The following is a 21,305-nucleotide window of genomic DNA, read 5'->3' as shown; positions in this document are numbered from 1 at the left end:
ACCTGAACTGCACATAAAAGCAGAAGTTTACGCCCTCCTATCTGAGATGTAAGTAAACAAAGTGTCATGACTTCACTGCTTATTTAGCAGAACAACGGTTGCTGTAAACCCTGACCTTACACTTTAAGGGGTCAAGCCTTTCCTTCTGTCTCTGGAGCTCCTTCTCTTCTGGTCTATCTTTGCCTTTCTATTTTTCTCTCTGTCCTTTCTAGCTTAATTTCGGTCGTGTGTGTGTGTCCAGGGGCCAGGTGTCGCGTGTGCATGTGTGGCAGCAAGTGTGCGGTTGTGTCAGATGCCGGTGCTGAAACATTGTGCGGTGAGCGTGTTTTAATTTGCACAACTTTCCAGCCCTCTCTCTCTTTCTCTCTCTCTCTCTCTCTCTCTCTGTATCTCTCTCCTTTTTTTCCCACTCGTAATGCACGACAAAATACAGAGTGTTTATTTCATCCATGCACAGCCAAGTGCAAACACGCAGAAAGAATGGTGACACAGATTTTAATCATAAAGGAGAAACCCACCACTGCCAATAAGCAGGCATTTTCTGGCAAACATTGTCAGTGAATGTGTAAAATACAGCCATGCATTCAGATGTTTCTTTTTGCACACCCTGTTATAGCGTCTATCTCTGTTTTGGTGCAATGACCGCTCAGGATTTCCTTGCAGAAGAACTACTGAGCTGCCTAACCTTTGCACTGAATTAATAAAATAACGTACGCATGCTCAAATACTCAAATACACACATAACTCCCGCTTTAATGTTAAGTAGCATCTTTCAAATGAAAACATGTATAAATGAGTCCTTTTCAGATCCCGTTTGTCATCAACAAAGAATGTCAAAAAACGGATGTGAGGGCACAACAATGTTAGTAGCCTCTGTGGACAAATCATTGTTTAAAAGGGTAAGCCAGATGTGGTTCTGAGTGTAACGTGTTTGAGACATGAATGATTATTTCTTGTGTAACAATTTGTTTCCGTGTGTCGTATCGGTGTATCTTTAATGGATTTTCTTCTTTGTCAAACGTTTTGGCTGTTCAAATGTTCTCCTCTCCTCTCTCGACGAAATGTGTGGTTTGCTGGGTGAGAATTGGTGTGCGAAGAAGAAAAAAAGAGGAATCATAATTTAAACTTGCAGAAATGTGGAAATATTTTATGTATAAAAAAAAACTGTACATGTGAGATGAACCTTGTGTAAAATAAAGATTGGAGCGACTTCAGATGGTTTCAACAAAATCGTGTCGTAGGGATTCATTATTTACGCTGAAGGTCCTGCGACACTGTGACACGCTGGATCACAGTGCTTTTACACGAGGGCCACAGTTGCATCTCTTTCTCTCCTGCTCTGCCTCTCTCCGTCTCTATCAGGACAGATGGATTCAGGATTATTGCTGTGATTTTAGGCAAAGATTAGATCGGAGAGCAGATGCACTCAGTGGGAAGCGTGAGGCAGAAACATGGACGTCAAAGACAAGGGAAGTGAGGATGATGAGGCAGAGGGCGGGGCACACAGTCAACTGCAGCGCAGCTGACTGAAGGACATAATCTGGGTGTGGGGCCTACCAGAACATGCATCCACTGTGGATCTGGGTCAAAGTTGGGGAATTTTTATTTATATATATATATATATATATCTTTTTTTTGTCATTCTTTTCTTTTTTTTAAACTACAATACTCTGTTTTTATATTACAAATTGTATTGATTTTCAAAAATAATTTCAACTTTGACATTTTCTCTAGTGTTATTTGTGTTTTATCTTTCTTTAAGCGGAAGCTCGTATGACAATCCCACTTACTCTAATGTGGTCAGTATCTGACAGATTGCAGCTTCTTAATTAATCTCATGATTTAAGCTTTAAAAGTAACACTGAATTGCCAAACCTGAGGCTGGTCATCTCTCCCCTTTATCCTGTTTCTTCAAAACAAATCTTTTAAAAAAAATGTAATTCTTCATTACGAACACTAGAGGGTACTGAAACTCCTAAAAAATCTAACTAAGCTTTCCTGTAAATGAAGGGTTTGCAACCGGAACTACATGCAGTTCTTCGGGGCATTTTAAAGTGGCTGTTAATACCAAAAGAGATATAAAACTAAGTTGTTGTTTGTTTGTTTTTTACATAAAACTATTTTAAAAAGCTAATCTTATAGGGTTTCCTACTTTCATGTGATATCTGCACAGAGATTTCACAAAACACTAATTCCAAAAAGAAATGATTGTTTAGTTATTTTCTTTATTATTGTTACCACAAAACTACAAGCTTCTTTAATCTTTGTCCATGAGATTGAATGTTCTGTGTTGTTTGTGCCAGACAGACCTAAATGAATATTCACTGGGCCCGTTTTGGATTTGATGGAATAGAAAATTAGTATCATGTCCAACCAACAAATCTGCAGCAACTGTGTGATGCTCTCCTGTCAATATTTGTCCAAGTTATCTCAGGAATGTTTTTACCCTTTGAACTGAATCTGTGCTGCAAAGGAAGTAAGTTCTGTATATTCACTATTTTTATTACTTCGTCCATATTTGTCAACACAGATGTTTCAGATGTAAATATTGAGTTGCAGTTATCAAGTGCCACAATCAGAGGGCAGTAAATATTTAATCATCTCGGAATACACGTTCTAAGAGTCATAAAATAAAGGTAAACATATCCCTGGTAAAACTTTCAAAAATAACCCCTAAATAGGTAGCGGGGTTCAAATAAAGACAAAATAATAGTTTAAATGTGTTACCGGAGGTTTTTTCTTTTTTTTTTTTATGTTACGCAACGCCTGTAAGAACTGCTCATCAGCATGTTGAGTCCGAGGCGAAGTTAAAGACGCAAGAAAGGAAAAGCTGTCCGGGAAGCCGCGCCCAAACGAAGACAAAACTGTTGGTGATTGGGGATTTTTGCAATCTTTGGGCGGGACTACAAACCAAAGCTTCATTCTGATTGGCCAGAAAAGACGTCGTTCGTTAATATCTTCTTTTGATTGGTTGCCTCACAAGGCGATTAGGGCTTCACTTACAATGAACCGCAGCTGAGAAGAAGTAGAAATTACTACATTTTCTTGCTTGTACATCTTTGTGTTAAGTTCACCATTTTTTTCCTTGCACTTTGAGGATTGTCCAGCTTGAATAGTCATTTCTTTATCTAGTCTGACGGATAAATTGTCAGACACTGAAGTGTTTCTACCAGTGCTTTGAATAAGGAAATAATCTCTTGCTAACGTTATGTAGCTAATCTCATTTATCTGTCGGAAACTCAACTTTCAACTCGCAGTGTTACACAGCCCCACGGACAGGTAAGCGCAGCTGAACGTCTTTTCTTACTTCTCGCCCTCGTTCGCCTCCTCTCCGCACTGATAAAACTGACTTAAGTTAAATAAAAGCGTCTTGTACGGGGGAGATAAATCTGGGTTAGACTCTTCGCCATGTCAGTTCGGGGAGGAGAGAGCGGATTGTCGCTGGGGGAAGATCTGTTAATGATCACCTGATACTTTCTGGACAGGGAGATTATGAAATCGCGGCTTTTAACTTCCAACAGACTCGACCACCTGTTGACCCGGCTCGTTTTTGCAGGCATGACCGAGTACAAACTTGTGGTGGTCGGTGCTGGAGGTGTGGGGAAGAGCGCTCTCACCATCCAGCTGATCCAGAACCACTTCGTGGACGAATATGATCCCACCATCGAGGTGAGAACCCGACCGTCACACTGCGATCACCGCTCCAGGAAGCTGTATTTGCTTTAAATATCAGGGTGTGTTGGGGTTATTGTGGTGTTAATGGTTGCATGACTTTTTAAAGGCCACTGCAGTCTGATCTGTCATGTTGGAGCTTATGTTGTTGGCACCAAAACTTAAGAGGACTGTGTGTAACATTAAAGTCCAAAAAAGAAATGTAAATTTGAGTAAAAGTAATTATGTAAAAGTAATTTATCTAATTTCAGCTTCATTTCAATGTCATGTAGCTTCCCACTCCCGATTTTTATAGATCATTAATCATGTAAGAACGATTTTATTCAGATTAATCACGGGCCTTTTTTGGGATTTGGGATAAAATTATACACTTGAGTAGAAACGTACAATAGCATTTTCATGTAACTACTCCTCCAGGTTCTAATTTTACATCAATACATTGCTAATTTTGTTTTTGACGTTTAGATTTAAGCTAAAAATATAAGCGGATGGTAAATTTTGATAGTTATTTTGAATTGCTTACTGTGCAGATTGCACTGGAAATGTATCAAACTCATATTTCCTGGGTAATTCCTCGGACTTCTTTTTTGACACACCGCTGCTTGGAGCATAACATGCAGTTTTAAAATGGTTTTAGTTTTATTATGAGACATTAAATGTGCTCCTTTTGCTTCCACACCACTTCCACTGCCTTTTATTGTAACTAGAAGAAACTCCATAAGGCGTGTCTTATGAGATGGAGACGAGTGCAAGTGCCGTCTTTCATCTAGCTGACGAGCAGTGCACAGCAGCATTTTAATTTGATTTCATTATGGAAAGTTACGATAGAATTTAGATTATGGGATAGTTTTAAGTAAAGGTGTCTATTTAACAAAGCATTGTTCACTTATTTCAAACTACTTGGTAGTAACATGCGAGTACATGAAACCATTCTGCTCGTTCATATAGCACCAAATTACAATTGATCTCGTTTTTATATTTCAATATTGTTTTTAAATCAAGTAGATGTATAACAATGTAATTTAAAAACTCACATTCAGAGCGATAGACATGCTCTGCAACTTGATTCTACTTTCAGTACTCTGCAGCTAAAGTCAAATGATTATTTAATGCCAATAATTGTTTGGTTATTTGTCTACTGTAGTCTGCAATTGTCTGCTTAGCAGATGTGCTGCTCCCGGCTCACCATCTGTGAAAGTTTCAAAACCGCGATCCCTCAGTAAAAGGAATACTAGACGTGCACTTAGTTTCCACATTATGGCTGTTTGTTCTCGACCAGCACTGGAAATATGCGTCTTCTGTTTGCAAAACAAACTGCAGTAGCCGCCTTCTTTCAGCCAGCTGACCCAACAGTGTGCAGGAACAGGTGGGAGAGGGTTCGCTCTGGAGTTACCTTTTTCTGAAAGCTCAGTTTACCTCGACTGAACAGGCCCATACTGAATGTAGACAGTGTTTTTCTTAAGCAGAGACCGTAACTGTGAAATAGATGCAGAGGACATCACGCCTCATAGCGGAGGCATAATGAAGTCGAAGCGTTTTTTATTTTTTTTCACACAGATTGGAACCAAATTTTAAATGTTTTCTCAGCTCTGCTGAAAAGAGAAAACTATTCACATCTGGTAAATGAAATCCTGAAGCTTTTATGGAAGATCTTATCGGTTTCATTTAGTGTCGCTCAGAGATGTAAATCATTAACGTCCCGTTAGTGCATGATGAATAACTAGGATGCGACTTCAGCCGGTCTAATTGTTTGGATGATGACGTGTCTGTGACGCAGGACTCGTACAGAAAACAGGTGGTGATCGACGGGGAGACGTGTCTGCTGGACATCCTGGACACTGCAGGTCAGGAGGAGTACAGCGCCATGAGGGACCAGTACATGAGGACTGGAGAGGGCTTCCTCTGTGTGTTTGCCATCAACAACACCAAGTCTTTTGATGACGTTCACCTTTACAGGTAGAGAATGATTTAAAAAAAAAAAAAAAAAAGAAAAACATCTCGAAATTCTGGATCTGCAGTAAATTGGTGCTGGAGAGAGACACTGTGTTGACTCAGAACAGTTTGAGTCACACTTTACTGTTTTTAGGACATCAGATTACTGCAGGACTCAACAGTTTAGCTATGAAGGCCATTTCCTGCTGAGCAGGAACTGTGCGCATTTATCTCAAGCGCACATGCTGAGTGCGGTTAAAATTTCTGTGACCGTTTGAATCAAGGCAGCTCCCGTAGCTTTGCTCATTTCAAGACGAACGGCTCTTTTAGAGTTTAGACCAGTGTTTCTTAACCCTGGTCCTCACCGCCCCCCTATCCTGCATGTTTTAGGTTTTTCCCTTCTGCCACACACCTGAATTGTATCTCTGGGTGATTAACAGGCTTCTGCAGTGCTTGAAGGTCATGCAATCATTTGAATCAGCTGTTCTGGAAAAGAGGCACATCTAAAACATGCAGAGCAGGGGGGCGGTGAGGACCAGAGTTGAGAAACACTGGTTTAGACTCTGCAGTTTATTCGTAAAAACATTTTTAAAAAATACGTGACTGACCCAGATAGGTGTCTGCGAACGAGGTCAGCCTCAATGTCTGAGGATTTGTTTTTTTTTTTTGTTTTTTTGTTTTGTCTTTTTACATGTCATCTCCTCAGAGAGCAGATCAACCGGGTGAAGGACAGCGACAGCGTTCCCATGGTGCTGGTGGGGAACAAGAGCGACCTGAGCGCCCGCACGGTGGAGACGAAGCATGCTCAGGAGCTGGCAGGGAGATACGGAGTGCCGTTCGTAGAGACGTCCGCCAAAACCAGACAGGTGTGTGGAAACGCCTGTGCTTCAACTCAACTAGACTAATGGAAAAGTTAATTTCGCTCAGCAGTTGAATTCAAAAAGTGGCACTTGGAAATTGAATAGGTTGATTGCACACAAAATGGTATTTTTAATAAGTTTTGTTTGTAATATGAGGATTAAGAGGTCTGACTTAATTTACTTGGTTTTTCTAACGCACTTTTTTCTTCCACTAAACCTTCCACTAATACCCTTGGCTGCAGCTCTCTATGAAGAGCAGCTTGTTAGCAATGGCCTTTTGTGGGTTAGCCTCCTTGTGGAGAGTATCCGCTAGAAAACCTTCAGGTCCGTTTTTTCCCCACGATTTTAAAAACGGTAAACATGGCCTTCAGATTTCTTTATTAAAATGCTTTTATTTCTTAAGTAATGCGTCAAATTTCGAAGGAACCTAATTTTGGGTTACCTTTTAAAACCATAAAATTCTAAAAGTTTACCACCATTAAATACACTTTTTGAAAGCGATTGATTTCACCACCACTAACGCACGTACTAAGAAGTCGACGTAAACAAGACTTCTCCAGAAACCAAAATCTGAAAATGTTACCAAACAAATTATTGGGTAACTTTGGGTTCCTTCATGTGCAATCTACATGTTGTTGTTTTTTCTGTCTGGTCTTGCAGGGTGTGGAGGAAGCCTTCTATTCGCTGGTGCGGGAGATCAGAAAATACAAGGAGACCAACCGCAGCAACAAGAAGAGCAAGAAGAGCAATCAGAGACGCTGCATTATACTATAGCGCACACACACACACACACACATCCAGCCAGCATCCCTGAGAGCACTTGTATCATACTGCCCTTCCTCACTGTGGAGGCGTCGGTGAAGCAGACGGTGCAGAATCGATTTTCGTCGCTGCGACCATTTCTGCTGTCGCCATGTTTGTCATTTCTTCAGTGTTCATCTGCTTAAGGAGGATTTCACTGTATACTGTGCGTAACTGCACTTTGCACAATAACAATGGGTGAGGAGCTCAGGCTGCATTCGCATTAAATACTTTTGAGACTTTTTTTTTTTTTTAATCAAATGTCAGTGTTTGACTTTGAAAGAGAACAAATACCTTCAGTATATTTTTCATAGGACATTTTGCTCGTCGCTTTAGTCGGGTTTTTCCACTCATTTCAGAACAGATGTCTGTTGCCTCTCAAACACAACTGCGATTTATTTTGTATGTCGGCAATATTAGTGTCCCAGCTTAACTTTATACATTTGTGTTCATTAGACATCAGGACAAGTTTGTGCCACTTTCGAAATTTACTCAGGAAAATGCTTCTAATCGGGCTCTGAGTAATCCGCATTACAGGCCTGCACACTCGCATCGTGTGCAACATTCTCAGTGTTGGTTACGTTTAAAATTCACTGCCTGCGCACACTTTGTTACAGCACTCTGTCACCTCATCGCCACAGCATGCGAGTTGTGAAAACATTCGTGTCGCGTTATTTGCACACTCATGCTGAAGCCAGTGTTTTATCAGTTTTCCGATCATGAGAGATGCTGGATGGTTAGTATATATAAAAAAACAAGTTTTTGATTGTATGTCACTAATAGTTTTCTATTTTTGTAGAACTACTTGATGCATCCCCCACTGTAATAAAAAAATATATATAAAATTACAATGCTGAATGCAAAGTAAATAAAGTCGCATCTTGAGTTGATGTCTTTAGAAACCTCTGCTGTTATTTCAATCTGTCATTGCATTGTGAACCAAAGTGTGTGCATATCTCTGGGAGATATTCATACACATGGTAATTGAGCAAGTGATTACCAGGGAAGCCATTAAATTGATAACTGCATTAGTAAAAATAATTTAGTAGATCAGCGGTTAACCAGCTTGAGGCAGAAGCGGTGCAGCAGTTTATTTTAGGAAGTTTTCCTGGTGTTATTTCACAATGTAATGTAGCCACTACCTTCAGTTATAAAAATGATGTGTACAGCAAACATAAAAGAACTTTTACAAATTGAAATAAGGGCTCTGTCTCTTTAAGAAACTCCTGCTCTTTCCAACATGTAACCTTCAGCACATAATCAGTGATGCTTTTCCATTATGCCATTTACAACGGTTCTGAGAAGTAGCTCACATAATGAGCCCCACCTGATAAGTGCTGCTGCCGCTAGTCTGGGGGGGGAAAGGGGGGCTCAGCTTGGAGACTGCAGTTCCAAAGAGGATTTGGGTGGAAATCTTTGTGGGAGCAAGCATTTAAGCATCCCCAAATGGTTGCCATGGGAGATTCAAGGATTCCTCAAACATGCATGAAAGAATCAAAACACCATTTGTGTTTCTGATGAGGAAATACCATAACTCAAAAAGGAATTTTTACATATACCTTTTAAGATGGTATTATTGCATAATACCATCAATTATTTTTGTCTGTACCAAAGCTAAACTAGGCTCAGGGTTTTGTCTGTCAGCCAACAGACAAACCAGAGGAAGAGCTGTGGTTTTGAGGTGTGAGAAAGAGCGACTTCTTTTACAGCCCTGAAGCAGTTCAGTCTGACGCCTCGCAATATCGAAAAGTTAAACATACAGATCAGCATGCGGTTAATGCCATGTTAACCCAAACACCTGTTCAGTTACTGACCAGAAAATGACTCCACCTGACAAAATTAAATTTGATTTTATTTTACAAAAAGGCACTACAAATAAATGTATCTATAGAAAACATGAAAAAGTGTCAAAAAGGCATTTTTACAGTCAAAAACGACGCATACAAGTAGAGTCCAACTTCGCTATCCAACAGGACGAGGTTTTTAATCACCATCCGAATCGAGACACAAGCTTGCTCTGGTCATCCAGATCTTTCTGAACCTTCTTCCTCATGTAGAAGATCGGACAATCACGACTGCAGAACAGTGAGCAGAGAACAGCGTTAACATTTTAACAGCTAACAAAGCTGAAAGCTTCCGAGTTTAGATAAAAATGTGGATCAGGCGTTTCTTCTGTACCTGGTGCAGAGCACATCTTCGTGGAGCGAACCCTGGCAGCGCTGGCACTGAGTCCACAGACGGGAGAAACGCTCCTCCAACGCATTCAGGTGGAAGATCTAGTCCATTATAAAAAATAAAAGTCAAAAGGGAAAATTTAAAACCAAGAAAATGAGAAAAATGCATTGTGTCAGTCACTTGCGTACCTCTTTTTGATAAAGTTCCGACTCTTTCTTTTTGCAGAAATCACACACAGCAGCTGGAAGGACAAAGATTAAATATAAAGCAACCTGAGAAGAACATATCGATTAAAATCAAATTTAAAAAAAAAAGCACAGGAAGCAAAATCACACCATCAGTCTTGAGCACGGCTTTGCAGCCGATGCAGGTGCTTCTCTTCTGAGCGAACGCCATGAGGCCTCCGACCTTTGAGGTCAACACAGTCTTGCAGCGCGTGTGGTCGCCCTCTAAAAAGAGACACAAACACACAGAGGGAGCCCTTTACAGAGATTCCACAATCCATTTTACATTTGGTTCCAGTTCTGTCTGGTTTTTATTTCCGTTTTATTTTGGAGTTTTAAAATATTTTAAAGTTCCAGTGAAAATTAAAGTTTATTGGCCTTTGAAAGGGGGAACCTGCATTGTTATGACGTTATATGTTACCTGTAAACAGTCTCATAACAACAAGATTATCGTTTATCGCAATAAATCCTGGGACAACTTATCGACCAGCAAAATGTGTTGTTATCGTGGCATTAGTAACAAACAACGGAGAAAAGGTCGATGTCACCGGTGAGTTCTCGTACTTAGCAGGACGCTCTCCGCCTTGGTCTCCCCCAGGATGGGCTCGAATATCCTCAGCAGCGGCTTGGACAGCTGCTGCTCCAGGTAGTACTGTGTGTCGATGGGAATATTGTTCTCCAGAACGTAGATTGGGTCCTGAGAATTAGGAATGACAGCAGAATTAAACGTCTGTTAAAGAGAAACAAACGACAGACCACATGTGTTTGCATACCTCTGACTTCATGTAAGCAGCTGCTCCCTTTGCAGCCTTGATGATGACGTAGGGGACTCTGTCTCCCAGGTTTGGGGCGCTGCCTGCATCCCTTTTCCTCATCCTGTAAAAAAAAAAAAAAACACACACACACACACCAACATGAACAAGGGAATTTCCTACAAAAACGTTTTCTTTTCTCTAAACCTTCACTGAAATGAGGAGTTATTAAATAACCCGACCTTTCGGCCAGCTCCACGTGTGCCTGCTTGCCAGCGTACTCCTGGGCTGTGCGCGTCAGCTCCTTAGTGATGACCAGCTGACTGATGTCAATGCGATTGCACAGCAGGTCTGAGATCACTTCTTTCGCATGATCCACCGCACCCTGAGGATCCCTGAAGGAAAACAACGCACAAAAATTCACATAAAGTGAAATTTCTTGTAGTTTTAATGCTTACAGAAACACATGGAGATCATTTATAATGCAGCAAGTAAAAGCAGACGGTACCTCTCAATGAGGATCTTTTGTAGACAAGTGTTAATAAGATTGGCCACTAGAGGGCAGTTGTCTCTGCGGACCGTCTCAATGCCTTTGCAGTCCATCTTGTCATGCGTGTCTGGACTGGAGGAGAAGTACAGGCCTGCATAGCGCTTCTTATTGATCAGCAGGTATGGGTAATACACCTGTGGAGATCGAAAAACACAGATGTTCATTTTATTATATACATTTGAAGTGACCAAAAGGAAAAACTGAACACCGTTTCCCACTCTAAGGATTTACAGGAGATCAAACAGCTCATTATTCACAAGGTTTCTAATCATCTTTCATCCCCAAACCCCGTACATATCCAAAATACAACTTTACAGCACTATCAACGTGTGGAATTAAAAAAATAAAGTATACAAACCAAAGTTTAAAATAAATTTAGAGTAAATTGTGATATAGTAGTTAGTCTTTCAGTCAAAAAAGAACTACAAAAAAGAAAAGACATTACTGATGGACAGACAGGTGACGGGTCAAAACATGGATAAACAGACACAAATAAGAATGACTGCCTGACTAGTTAACATATTTAAATAAAACTAGTGAAAAAGAGGGGGGGGGGATCACTGGTTGGAGCAACTTTTTAAGAATTTCTTATATTTAAATGGATTAATCGTTTTATTCTCATCCAGATCTGGAAAATATTTACATCTCAGAATTTAGGTTACTTTGTAGGAACCATCTTCACAAAAGTAAGTGTAAAAAAAATATATTTTGTACATCTTATGGCATGCTGATAGTGTATCTTACTATCAGCATGTAAGATGCTGATAGAAATCAGCATCTTACATGCTGATAGTAAGATACACTATCAGCATGCAAGTATGTCAGCATGCCTAACATGCTGACATACCATCAGCATGTTAGGTATGCCTTACAACAAGTATAACGTTGTTAAAGGATTAAAAAAAGCAATGCAAGTCGTTATTTAAGACATTTGTAAATGCAAAACACAGATTCTCAGGAAGTTTATCCTGTAGTTTACGCTTGGTTCTGACTTACCAGTTGTTTGTATCAGAATTACACTGCTGACTTGATTGCACTCATATTAGCCTCATCTGTTCTTGCAAAGGACAAATGTTACCTTCTCAAACTCCAGCTTGATGGGTGGAGTGAAATGCGACGACACCCACTCAGCTGCTTCCCTCCCGATTTCCATGGCTTCTTTTACGGTTGTAACTCCGAGTTTGACCATGACAGAGTCTGTGTCTCCATAAACCACCTCAAGAGAGACAAAAAGCATTCTATTTTAAATAATCCAAAAAGGAATCCCTGAAAAACAAAGCAAGTTTTTTTTTTTCAGTAATAAAAACACAGAGCTGCGTCTCACCCTGGCGTCAGCTTGGTATCCGTTGGAGATTGTGTATTTGGACTCCACCAGCTGCTTGGTTTTCTCAATCATCTGTCTTCCAAAACCAGTTACACTCTGAAAGAGATGAAAGCAAATGTAAAAAAAAAAAAAAAAAAAAAGGTAAACCTCTGACTTTAAGAGTGCATCATATCTCTCAGTATTTAGCAAATAGAAATAATTTTGGTGAGGAGGAAAGCTGAAAGAGAAAATGTTTAGTGTGTTGTAACTACAGACAATGAGGGAAAAAAACAGTCATCTTGTTTCATCTAAACATCTCCACCTGTTCTGTGGTTTCTTATCTTAACCCCGCATCTTACCGTTCCTGCTCCAACTTCACATCTGTGCACAACCAAAATATGGCAAAAACTGAGTGAAAAAACAAAACAGCTGATCCAGGCCAAAACTGAACTGGAAACCTGCACCATGCCTATTCGCCTGGAGCCATTCGCCATCCGACTAACTGGAACAAGCAAGTGCTCACCTGTGAGATCTCCAAGCAGGGCAGTTTGCCCACCTGGGCCCCGGTGAAGCCGTACACAGAGTTGGCACTGATTTTCAGGGCTAGCTGTCGGCCGTCCAGCACCTGCTTCTTGAAAGGATCCGTTTCCTTCTTTAGTTCCGTTTTGGCCCTGTGGGGACAAATGTGGAATAAACTTCACAGCTAAAATACACAACTAAGTGATCTGCTATTATATAATATCTATGAGGAAAAAAAAAACTGCAGGGATATGTTGCATTAAATCGCATCATAGAGCATCCTCTCTTAGACTGGGTATGCTAAATATCAAATAGTTGCAGATTCATGTAAATATAGCATCTTAATTCAGCGCTTTTTTGATTTCAAAGTAGTTCAAACCTCTTTCGGGCAGACAGCAGGTTCTCCAGGATCTCTGGAAGAAGACCTTTTCTCACAGAGCTCTTCACAAACTGATCACCTGTGGGAGTCTTGATGAAGTCATCTGGTGACAATCTGCAAACATACAAACATACATAGCTACTAAAAACAAATCTCAGAAGACTTGGTCTGAAAATAGTAGTCATTTATGCCAATTTAATTGAAAACATTTGTGAAAAGATGCACTGTTGAGAGCTTTGTGAGTCATACATCTGATATTTGGTTTTTTACAGTGTTTTGATTTGCTGAATCAGATTTTTCTTTCAAAGAAAATAAGACATAAATAATATTCATTTTCTTACAGCTGCCCTGTAGTAAGTGCTCCTTACATAATTATTTCAAAAGCAAAACAGTGCATTTGTTTTTACAAAAGTGTTTTTTTTATAGCGATTGAAATTTTGTGCAAGAAGCCATCCTGTAATCTGCTTTAAATCTTAGACTCTTATAGCCTCAGTAAACTCCTGATTTGTCACAAGGTTGTAGAAAATAGTCTGTTTTTAAATAGTTTTAGGTTTTCCTCACACACCTCACTAATACTGAGAAGAACTATTTCAAAACTTCTTCCCTCAATAAGAGCGTCCACACTGCAGAGTGTTATGAGAGCAACCTGGTCCCACAAACGTCTTTTTGCAAACAGTCGATTTTTCCTTGAATTTCTTCCTTGTGGGTTGGTGACGGTACAAACCCAGATTGAAAAAGGCTTACCCCAGTTTCTCAGCAGCGCCTTTCTGCAGCAAGGTGGTGTAGCACAGATTGTGAGCCATCATGATGGACGGATACAAGGAGGAAAAGTCCAGGGTGGCAATAGGAACGCTGTAATAGCTGCAAAAATAAAGAATGGTGGAAAATTTCACATCTGTACCCAACAGAGAGTAGGAGATTTTTTAACACACGGTAGCCAAAAGAACCTGTAGATGTACAGACCCTTTCTCTGGCTCAATGACCGTTGCTCCTGTGTAGTCTTCGCCCCCCTCGGTTTTCACAACAGGCATTACCAGATCCTGTTTCATAGCCTTAAAAAAGAGGATTCAGAAATCAATCCATGCATTCATTACTGCCAGCATCTCTCACTCTTTGAGTCACATTTAACAAAGTGGAAAAGCCAAGAAGGTTTTTGGATATTAATATTTGACAGTACCATCAAAGCAATACAAAGTAACGCTGTGGCTCAGGACAGACCGAAATATCTTGCAGACCAATGATTTTTAAAGGTGGAAAACAAAAAAAAAAGCTCTCTCACAGTTTAAAACTATTTCTTGTTTTATTTTCCAACCAGAAAATGACCTACAACCCTGTTAGGGTGTGGCAGAGAAACAGCCTCTCTCTCTAATCTGACTCATTTGCAAGTCCACCTTAGTATCTGTCAAGGGGGGGGGAAAAAAAAGCACACATGAAGTAAATCCCGTGTGAGTTTCTTACCTGCCGCAGCAGCTGAGAGACGACTTTGATCTGCTGTCCTCTGGAGAGGAGGTAAGTGAGAGGCACTCCTGTCACTCTGGCCATCTCCATGTAGTTGATCACACACATCAGTTTCTGCAGCAGGCGCAGCGGGAGGTAGGCGTCCTTCAGGCAGTAGACCGCTAAACGGCGCCGTGTTTGTTCGTTTCCATTCTGATGTGGAAGGAAGAAGGTGGTGAAACCAAGCGAGGAAAAACAGTCATGATGATTAAAAAGAAAAAAGAACAGCTCAAAAGCAGGGATACCTGCAGATCGGTAATGATTGAATGTTGCACATCCTCCTTCTGTTCTTGTAGGAAATGGAAACTCACAGCGTTCAGAGTGTAGGAGCGTAATTTGTAATCCCTTAGAAGAACCTGCAAGAAACACACCGATCTATAATCCTGGAAACATTTTTTACCTATTCAATAATTGTACATGTTAAATGTACAAGTGACACGTAGAGTGCTGACCTGCAGCAGATCAAACTGAACTCGACCCTCCATGTTGATGGTCTTGTTCTCCCTGCGCCCCATCTGCTTACTCTGGAAGCTCAACTCTCGCAGAACTGATTTGATGCCCCGCATCCGACCCAAATATGGAAAATAATTCACCTGAAAGGATGTCAAAAAATTGAGAAAACTGATTGGATAGGGGGTTTTTTTTTGTACTTTTCCAAAAATGTTGTCAATGTTAAAATTCAATGAAATTCAGTTTATTTGCACAGAACTAATTCACGATAAATGTGTCTGAGAGCATTTTACAAGATAAAGACTTTCTCCTCATTTTTAAAATCGAAATTACAGCTTCAAGAGGAAAATTCCCTGAGCTCTGAAGAATAAAGTAGAAATACAAAAACACTCTAGTCTCTTCTTCTATTTTTAACCAGATCTAAAAAAAAAAAAATTAAAAAAATTAAAAAAAAACTTGAAACAAATTCCAGTATGTGGGCATTTTAAGAGTGATTCTAGTTATATTGCAATGCAATCAAATTCTGTTTGATTGCCGATTTTCTATTTAAGAAAGCAAAACGTCTAGCAGAAGTTGGAACTGAATCAGAGTCTTTTAAACGTGGTTTTGTCTCACCTTCAAAGCAGCCGCTCTGTTGAGCAAGTAGGGAAAGTCAAAGTTCTGGATATTGTATCCAGTTATGATGTCTGGGTCTACAGTCCTCAAGAACTCCGCCCAGCTCTGCTCAGAAGAGAAATTTAAAAAATATATATATTTTTTTTTTTTGATATTTTAAAATCAAATGAAAAAATATATATATTCAAATCTGCTGTGAGAGTTTCTTATTCTGCCTTCTAGAGGCAGATTTCTACCTGAAGGAGCTGTTTCTCCTGAGTGAAGCATAGTATCTGAGAGCCAACGATGCTAGCGCAGGACTGGAGGGTGAAAACTGTGCGAATGAACGGCTCAGTTTCACCCTGCCTTTGGACCATAGAGGCTATCTGAATCACTGGATCTCTATCTGGTTCTGGAAAGATTCCTGGACAAAAGAAAAACAACATTTAAAACAAATCAGCATCAACAGGTCTTTGACTGGGCCTTTGTCTCATGTTCAAATAATGTGGAAGAAAAGCAAAGGACAAGAAATGACCTTTTCTTCCTGCACACTCTATGTCAAAGCTAAGCACCCTAAGCGGAGCGATCTTCTGCCACTCTCCTTCTGCAGGGTGACTTATGAAGTCTGTCCATCCGACATCAACCTCATACTGGCACAAAGAAACCTGCGAGAGAAGCACAAAAGGCGGAATAGGACAGCTGCTTTACAACGTTGACAATATAGAACAACAAAATAATGAAGAAAGGTGGGATCAAGAGAGCAGGTAGGTAAAAATACTTGTCTAATAAAAGCAATACTGACCTTTCCTAGAGTCTGAGAATCTGCGTCCGTTGAGCTCTTCTCTTCACGCACTCTGTACTTGCCTTTGGGAAGTTCAATCCAGCAGCATCCCACCACATCACTGTCCACCATGAACCTATGAGACACGAGCAGGCTTGTCAGACTGCACAAATGAAGCCTGCCAGGTTCTTTAGTCAGCGCGAGCTGGTTTTGTTCCACGTCAACCGCAATGTATTTCATTATGATGTGGGTGTTAATGTAAAATTGTGAAGAGAATTGGAAATTTCATAAACAAAATTGAAAAGTGTGAATTTGTATTAACTCCTCACATGTTTGCTTACTTGCTTTAATGAAACAAGTAAGGTAGATTAGATGGTGAGCATCTGTGAACAATGCTTTACAGGTTTTAACCGAGACTATAAACCTATTCTAAAACATTGATATGCTTTAATGCCTCTGTCACACTCATTTATTTATAAATACATTTTAGAAAAACATAAATCAATTATTTTCTCCCGCCTTACAATTATTGACAATTTTATAGACACAGTATCAATTGTCCTGATATTTTGGATTGTAGAAGATATAAAGTGTGAAGAAAATAGCCTTTAAAGGAGTTTATTATTAGTTATTTATTTATTCTTGTGATATAGAAACAATATATTTTTTAAGTAGAGTTTTTTAGTAAAAATACTATTAATTTAACACTCTTTTCTCTCTATTTTAACAAAACATACCTACCTGATTTCAAAATCTATGTTGGCCTCATAAGCCTGGTAGCTCTGGATGGGAAAAGGTCCAAACTTGAAGCCCTGTTCCAGCAGCCGCTTTGCAGGTGCGATGAGACGAGGCATCGCCATCGTTATCCGCAAGAAATCAAGGCTGCGTTGTCCGTGGTAACCATATATGCCTTTAGTTGAAAGAAAAGAGAAGCTTGGAATAATTTTTTTTTTTTATCAAATCACATTGCTAGAAAGCAACAAGCAAAATAAATACAACTCTGATGCAGGCTTTTATTCCAACATTGATTTATTCATTTACAGATTCCATATTTTTCCCCAACAGCCTGATCAGAAATCATGACAGCTGGTAAAGTCCTTTAAAAGCTCAATTTCTGTATACTTACTCTCTTTACGGCAGATGTCCACAGCAAGCACTGTGATGGAGATGTTGTCCTTATTGGAGCGCATGTCCTTAAGAACAACAGAGTTCAGCTCTCTTTTAAATTCCTCCAGGTAATTAGATGTGAACCCTCCAAAAAAAAAGGAAGAGCAAAAAATTATAATGTAACATCAGTTACAGGATTTTGTACCAAATAGTGATAAACTATACAGAAGTTTGACAAGTCAGAAAACCAATGTTGCTTTTTCTGCCAGTTTAAGTATAGCAGAAGATCCACCTTATCGTATAAACCACAGCTAAAAGTCAAACACTCACCATTTGGTGCAGGAACATAGAAGTAAGGCGCAAAGCCATGAACATGACAGCACACACTGTTCCCACTATCTGTTACACCAAACATCCTAATGATGGGAACTTTTCCTTGTGACTGACCAGGCATCCCGGCTACAGAGCCACCTGCAGGAGGGGAAAAAAACAACACACGTCGTTTTCTATCATCGTACATAACATAATCTGTCTCTTCTAGATGTTTAGTAGAATTTTCTTGCATTATCCAGATGTACGTTATGTATCTACCCAGGTAATAGTCGAGATCAATCTGCTGGAACACCAATTTATCTGAAGATGGATCCAGTGAAGGGGCAGGAGGCCTTCTCCAACGAGGGTTTAGGTCTGCTGAGAAAAGGTCGCCTGACAGGACAGGAAGTTAAGTCGGCATTAAAACTAAATTACATTAATTATGAAATTTTGACTAAAGTCAGCCCAACACTCACCCACGGGAATGACATCATGTCCGGCCTGTCCCTCCATGTCTTCCACATCCATCTCTGCGTCATCAAACATTGACAATTCTTCCTCAAACTGGGATGGACTGTCCTCCCAGTCACCAGTCGCTTTACCTCGCTTGGCCTGGGATGCACCACCCATGAGAGGGCCACCGTTGCGTCGCTTGAAGTCCATAACTGCAAGCGATTTAATTCAAAATAAAAAGGTCAGAAAATTCAGAAGAGAGACAGAACATGCTTAATTAGCACAGAAAAAAAACAGTATGAATGCTTTATTGTGTGCAGACTGAGAAAATATATATTATTGAAAATATTAAAATAATGCTGCAAACACATGCTGGAGATTAATAAAAAAAAGGACAGATAATTACTGATGTTAATCTACAGATCCTTGGCTGGGGAAATTGTAGTAAACTTAATACACATTCATCAAACCCAACAGACATGCAAAGCGCTTTGCAATAATACTTATTCGTTTCAGATTAGGGATACAGTTGTAAGTCTAAAGACATAAAACATTATTCCAAGCTTCCATCATTTCACAAAGCACCCTTTAACAACATTCTTCTAAATTTTTAGAAGCTGTGGTGAATATTATACCAAGAAGCAATGGTATAAGCCAAAGAATATTTAGTTGCACATTCAACCAAATCTGACTGAGTCTAAGTTGTTTTCCAAAACTGTCAGTCCCCAAGTAAAGCTGTTAAGCACATATCCCAAGTGACATCCAAAAAGTCTCTTGGGTTATGTTTCGTTGCTCATACTCGAGAAGTATTGGCAATGTTATTGCAGCTAAAGTATTATCCCAAAGGGACTAACTGCACATGCAGGGCAGCATTTCAGACTGAGCACTATTTTCTATTGGACTACCACATACAACCCAAATAAAGTACTTGAAATTTTGAAAAAGTTCGCGGGTTGTGAATATTCTTTCAAGGCACATAATACACAAGGCACGTGATGAGCTTCACATAATGCACAAGGCACTTAATAGCAAGTTATCAATACGGTTACCAACTACTGGAGTCAAAACGCACTCGAGGATAAGCATTTAACATTTCAATGTTAAGTTAAGCATAGTGAGCACAATCATTTATCAGTGGGACATGTGGTTTTCGTCTCAAATCCGAGGGCAGCTTCTATCTTTACAACAAGCTACTAAAGCCAGCTAGCAAACGGCGGATATAAACATAAATATGGTCTCGCGCTAGGATGCCTCTAAACTACATGAAGGTTTATGCTCATATAAATCTACCAAAACCATTAACAACGACCGATGCGTTTCTAATGATGTTATAAATACCTGTAAAACTTGATCTTCCTCTACAAGCCCCTTCCGACAACAGCTCCCGCCACTCTTCTTCAATTTGTGGGGTTTCGCTGTCGAAAGCGCGGAAAAATTTCCGCGTAGTTAGTTACTAGGTGTAAAACTAAAGGAACGGACAATGACGTCACAAATATGGCGGAAGTCGGAGTAACTACATAGGTATCGCAGAGGAAGTTACACTACACTTGTCCACACCTTGGACAAGAAAAAGACAGTGTCTTCTTGATTAATTCACGTGACACCCGACCTATATCCTTTTTCAAATGTTCAAAAATAACATTAAAATTTTTAGAATTAATGAATGAGTTTTGGCCTAATGTTTTTTTTTTATATCTGCATACTATAACTCAATTTTAACCATCAGACGTATCTCTCTTTTTTATATTAACATGTGATTACGTCTATCCTGGAGAAAAATATTCATGCAGCTGACCATGTTTGTGTATTTTGATAAAATCTAATAAAATGCCCTATTTTTAATTTCAAAAAATAGATCAGCATATTTAAAATCGCTTGGTCTGAGTCTTGAACAAATATTCTTTTTTATATTTTTTTCTTTTCTTTTTTTATTTATCTTGATTGTAACAATAAAACAAGGACTAAAACATTTTCAGAAAATCAGAATTATTGAATTATTTTCAATATTTTTCACAATTCTTAACTTACCTAATATCAGCCATTTTAAGCAACCATTATTTTAAGAAGACACAGCAAAGGTTTCTAATTTTGGTCAGACTATCAAATGTTGATGATTTTTCATGCTTATGCATGTTATGTTTTGCAGTATTACCAGACTTGTGGACAAGTAGTTAACCTACACCAGGGTATTTTTACTTTAGCTCACAGAACTTGCATCTGGTCCGCTTTTATTTCAGATGAGAAGCATTCCATCAGCTGTCATGTAGAGAGCAAATATCTAGGCCTGGGTTTGTTTTTTATACATCCCTCAATGTTTGTGGTGCATTAGTTATTTTCTGACTCACAGGTACACAGTGAGGTCAGAGGAGACAGAGCAGGATGAGGAAATGCTCTGACACATATGCAGATCTGGGCCAATTGACGTAGATAACAAGAAATAGAAAATCGAGCTGTGACAATTCAGACATGCATCAAATAACCCAGGATGCACTGCTCCATTCCTGTTATGATTTTTCTCTTTAGACACCTTTTGGTTTTTCTGAAACTGCCAAACTAAGACTTCTTACACCACCCATTAGTGATGTAAGACTGGAATAATGTGTAACTGAATAATGTGGTGTAAGAAAGGAAGTAGAATCTCCCTTTAGAATGGAAGATGTCCAATGTTCAGGTTTGTAAAATTGACCCTGTGTAGTTCCACTACATGCCTCCGTTGTCTCTGCTTTATTTTGAAAAGCTCACATGTTTGCAGAATATTGCCAGCCTTAACTGTGATTCATACATGATGTATAACATTTAAAGAAGTGCTTGCTTTTTGTGAGTTTATAGAACATGCAATAAATAAATGAAAATCTTGCTCAAGCCATAATGATAGATAAATTATTTGTATTGTTTTATTCCTACCCTGTCCCCCAGCCATGCAGCAGGGAGCCTTTTTACCCAT

General features: G+C 39.5%; 2 protein-coding genes across 3 annotated transcripts; one reads left to right on the top strand and one right to left on the bottom strand.

Moving 5' to 3' along the window:
- Nucleotides 1–2,815: 2,815 nt before the first annotated feature.
- On the top strand, nucleotides 2,816–8,169 carry LOC103145420 (GTPase HRas). 2 transcript variants are annotated; one of them, XM_016676861.1, is made up of 5 exons: nucleotides 2,816–3,279; nucleotides 3,522–3,669; nucleotides 5,450–5,628; nucleotides 6,311–6,470; nucleotides 7,125–8,169. In XM_016676861.1, the coding sequence occupies exons 2-5, from the start codon at nucleotides 3,559–3,561 to the stop codon at nucleotides 7,236–7,238; spliced, it is 564 nt and encodes a 187-aa protein (XP_016532347.1). In that variant the 5' UTR covers nucleotides 2,816–3,279; nucleotides 3,522–3,558; the 3' UTR covers nucleotides 7,239–8,169. The 2 variants fall into 2 exon arrangements, with proteins under 2 accessions (XP_016532347.1, XP_007562916.1); XM_007562854.2 differs by having other exon boundaries at nucleotides 2,823–3,279; nucleotides 3,557–3,669.
- Nucleotides 8,170–9,098: 929 nt separating this feature from the next.
- Nucleotides 9,099–19,867, bottom strand: pold1 (polymerase (DNA directed), delta 1, catalytic subunit). The gene is made up of 27 exons (XM_007562853.2): nucleotides 19,700–19,867; nucleotides 18,385–18,573; nucleotides 18,188–18,301; nucleotides 17,927–18,067; nucleotides 17,616–17,741; nucleotides 17,231–17,399; nucleotides 16,511–16,625; nucleotides 16,244–16,373; nucleotides 15,966–16,132; nucleotides 15,730–15,834; nucleotides 15,117–15,257; nucleotides 14,910–15,020; nucleotides 14,626–14,817; nucleotides 14,131–14,219; nucleotides 13,912–14,028; nucleotides 13,168–13,281; nucleotides 12,793–12,940; nucleotides 12,291–12,386; nucleotides 12,045–12,182; nucleotides 10,925–11,100; nucleotides 10,659–10,811; nucleotides 10,438–10,540; nucleotides 10,229–10,361; nucleotides 9,776–9,889; nucleotides 9,629–9,681; nucleotides 9,444–9,541; nucleotides 9,099–9,340 (listed from the first exon to the last, which is right to left on the bottom strand). The coding sequence occupies exons 2-27, from the start codon at nucleotides 18,569–18,571 to the stop codon at nucleotides 9,253–9,255; spliced, it is 3,318 nt and encodes a 1,105-aa protein (XP_007562915.1). The 5' UTR covers nucleotides 18,572–18,573; nucleotides 19,700–19,867; the 3' UTR covers nucleotides 9,099–9,252.
- Between the last annotated feature and the right edge of the window lie 1,438 nt (nucleotides 19,868–21,305).

Source organism: Poecilia formosa, unplaced genomic scaffold (assembly GCF_000485575.1).
Source record: "Poecilia formosa unplaced genomic scaffold, Poecilia_formosa-5.1.2 Scaffold142, whole genome shotgun sequence".
Lineage (NCBI taxonomy): Eukaryota > Metazoa > Chordata > Actinopteri > Cyprinodontiformes > Poeciliidae > Poecilia > Poecilia formosa.
Note: the sequence above shows the minus strand (reverse complement) of the source record. Positions and strands in the feature narration are given on the sequence as shown.